This window comes from Fringilla coelebs (genome assembly GCF_963513975.1).
Source record: "Fringilla coelebs genome assembly, chromosome: 21".
Taxonomy (NCBI): domain Eukaryota; kingdom Metazoa; phylum Chordata; class Aves; order Passeriformes; family Fringillidae; genus Fringilla; species Fringilla coelebs.
The window spans coordinates 10,767,805-10,770,731 of record NC_140047.1 but is presented as its reverse complement, the minus strand read 5'-3'; the positions used below and the strand labels follow the sequence as shown (position 1 = coordinate 10,770,731).

At 55.1% G+C, this 2,927-nt stretch overlaps 1 protein-coding gene across 1 annotated transcript; it reads left to right on the top strand.

Moving 5' to 3' along the window:
• The first annotated feature begins 70 nt into the window (after positions 1-70).
• On the top strand, positions 71-2,607 carry NDUFA8 (NADH:ubiquinone oxidoreductase subunit A8). Its single transcript, XM_084219549.1, has 4 exons — positions 71-184; positions 269-432; positions 1,757-1,922; positions 2,368-2,607. The coding sequence occupies exons 1-4, from the start codon at positions 134-136 to the stop codon at positions 2,503-2,505; spliced, it is 519 nt and encodes a 172-aa protein (XP_084075675.1). The 5' UTR covers positions 71-133; the 3' UTR covers positions 2,506-2,607.
• The last annotated feature ends 320 nt before the right edge of the window (positions 2,608-2,927 follow it).

The window sequence follows — 2,927 nt, the reverse complement described above, 5'->3', positions numbered from 1 at the left end:
GGCGGCCCCGACGGCGCGTCCCGGTCACCGGGGCAACGGCCCCGCCCGGGCCCCGCCCCCGCCCTGGTCCCGCCCCCGCGGCCGCGCGTGCGCGGTGCGGGGCGGGCGCTGAGGGCGCTCAAGGAGAGCCGCCATGCCCGGGGTGCTGCGGGTGCCCCCGCTCGAGGAGCTTGATGTGCAGGAGGTGAGTGCGTGAGGGCCGGCGGGACCTTCCCCGCTCTGCCCTGCCTTCCCCGCCCGCCCTCACGGCCGCTGTGCCCCGCCGCAGGTGGCGGTGAGCTCGGCCGTGCTGAAGGCCGCGGCGCACCACTACGGCTCGCAGTGCGACCGGCCCAACAAGGAGTTCATGCTGTGCCGCTGGGAGGAGAAGGACCCGCGCAAGTGCCTGAGGGAGGGCCGGCAGGTGAACCAGTGCGCCATCGACTTCTTCAGGTGAGCGGCCCCCGGCCGGGAGACGCCGCCGCAGCCCCCCGGGCCTGGAGGTGACGGTGCTGCGGGGCCGTGCCCGGCAGTGTCACTCGAGCGCTGGCGGTCACTCGTTCCAGCGGAGCGCTCTGCTGTGGAGACAGGCTGGGAGAGCCCTTCGGCCTGGGGAAGAGAAGGCTCCGGGGTGACCTTAGTGACACTTTCAGTACCAGCAGGGGCTACAGGAGAGCTGGAGAGGGACTTGTGACAAGGGTATATGATGTGATAGAACAAGGAGGGGTGGCTTCACACTGACAGAGGGCAGGTTTAGATTAGGTGTTAGGAAGGAATCTTGTCCTGTGAGGGTGGTGAGGCCCTGGTGCAGGATGCCCCAGAGAATCTGTGCCTGCTCCATCTCTGGAAGTGCCCAAGGCCAGGTTGGATGGAGCTTGGAGTGGCCTGGCGTACTAGAAGGTGTCCCCTGCCCATAGCAGGGAGTGGAATGAGATGAACTTTAAGGTTCCTGCCAACCCAAACTATTCTGTAATTCTTTTATTCTAATTAAAAATGCTGCCGCCATCACCGCCTTCAAAACTTTTATACCTTCTTCTTAAACTTTAACTCCTGGGAATAGAGGCCATGTGTCTTGTCTTGCTCATTTATAGATGGATTTATCCAGTCACTTGAAGCTCTTGTGCCTTTGTTCCAGAGCAAGCGGCCTGGGTTTTTATTGGGAACTCAGGGCAGTGGTCTGAGGCTGTTGCACCTTGCAGCTGTGTGATGAACTCCAGAAACCAACCTAATCATTGCATTGTCTGTCCTCCCTGTCTCACAGGTGAACCACTGAGAAAGCTTGAGCAGGTGCACCACCTGGCTCTCTTGACCAAACATTTAGCTCCAAGGCACGTGTCAGTACTGTTTGTACAGGACCTAATCTAATTACCTCAAGGCATATCCATCTCTAGTGCAGCAGCTGAAACCTCTGCTGGAAGCATGGCTTTTTGAGCTTTAGACACAAAATTATGTGGAAGCATTAGAACACCGTATAATGTAACTAAATTATTTAGCAAAACAAAGATGCCCCGTCGTGGTGTTCACCACATCCCGTGGAGGAGCTGTGAACATGCACCCCACAGAAATCTCCTCCACATACCAGTGAAGTCATTGCTGTCATTAATTGTAGCCGCAGCGATGGGAATTTCCCAGGTACCTGTACCAAATACCGACTTGAGTGAAGGTTTAGCTGTTCCTGAGAACTTAAAGCCGCGAGACCCCCTTGAGCCCGAGCTGAGGCTGGGATGAGAGGAGCCTGAGCGGAGGTGCTGAGGGGTTTGTGCTGTGGTGTCCCCAGGCGCATCCGGACACACTGCGCCGAGCCCTTCACCGCCTACTGGACGTGCATCGACTACTCCGGGCAGCAGGAGCTGCGCCGCTGCCGCAAGCAGCAGGCGGCCTTCGACTCCTGCGTGCTGGACAAGCTGGGCTGGGTCAGGCCCGAGCTGGGAGACCTCTCCAAGGTAACTTCTTACCCCTCGGGGCACGCAGGCAGATCCTGCTCTCCTCGCTTTGTGCGCCTTTTGTCCAGAGCAGGTCTCCAGCATCTCTTGGCCTGATGGTGTTTCGTGAACTCGGCGCTGGAAGTTTGTGGGATAGTAGAAGTCAAGACTGGCAGCATTTTCCAGGGTTGCTTTTCTCAGACAGTGAAATTCTTGCTTTTTTGCTTTTCCTGGTAGAGGCTTTTCCTTTAGGAATGAAGCTCATGCTCACGTGGAGCTATTCTGTAGTTGTGATGAAACACCTCTCCCTTCCCTTTTCCTAGAAGTACTGAGGAGCTCTCATCAGCTGAACAATATGTCCTTACTGTTGTTTGGTTCTTCTTGGTAGTTATTCCTTGAAGTTCTGATTCAACCTGGCTATTAAATGCTGTGAGAAGTTGTATCACTTCTTTGCATTTCTTTCCAGGTTACAAAGGTGAAGACAGACCGTCCTCTGCCTGAGAATGCCTATCACTCTAGACCCAGACCACAGCCAAACCCACCCACAGAAGGGGAACTGAAGCCCTCTCCCCTTGGCAGCAGGCTCTTTTTCTGGTCCTGGTGAAGTGGGCAGGCTGTGCTGTGACTCAAGTGCAGAGATGTGGCACTTGCACATGTAAATTGTGTGGTGTGTGCTGGGTATTACTAATAATTAAAGAGCCCAAAACCATTACATGGCTGAGCAGACTTCTTTAAACTCATAGCAAGGAGAACAATGCATTTCCCTGTTTTGCTCAGAGCTCTCTGCAGTCACACAGCCCTGGGGACCCTCTGGGCACCAGTAACGTCAGCTGGTTGATCATGATCCCCAGGATTGTCTGGGATGTGTGCAAACGTAGTTCCAGTCTTTGACTGCTGGCCCATCAATCACAGACTGGCGTGAGACTTGATTTACTTACTGAGAACATTACCTCATGGATCAAGGAAACTCTGGGAACAAACAAGTCATTAATGTCTTCCCTTAGTCTTGCAACTGATAATTGTGCA

Coding starts and splice junctions, on each gene's coding strand:
- NDUFA8 (XM_084219549.1), top strand. CDS start 134: ATGCCCGGGGTGCTGCGGGTGCCCCCGCTCGAGGAGCTTGATGTGCAG. Junction 185..268: donor AGGAGCTTGATGTGCAGGAG/GTGAGTGCGTGA, acceptor GCCCCGCCGCAG/GTGGCGGTGAGCTCGGCCGT. Junction 1,923..2,367: donor AGCTGGGAGACCTCTCCAAG/GTAACTTCTTAC, acceptor ATTTCTTTCCAG/GTTACAAAGGTGAAGACAGA.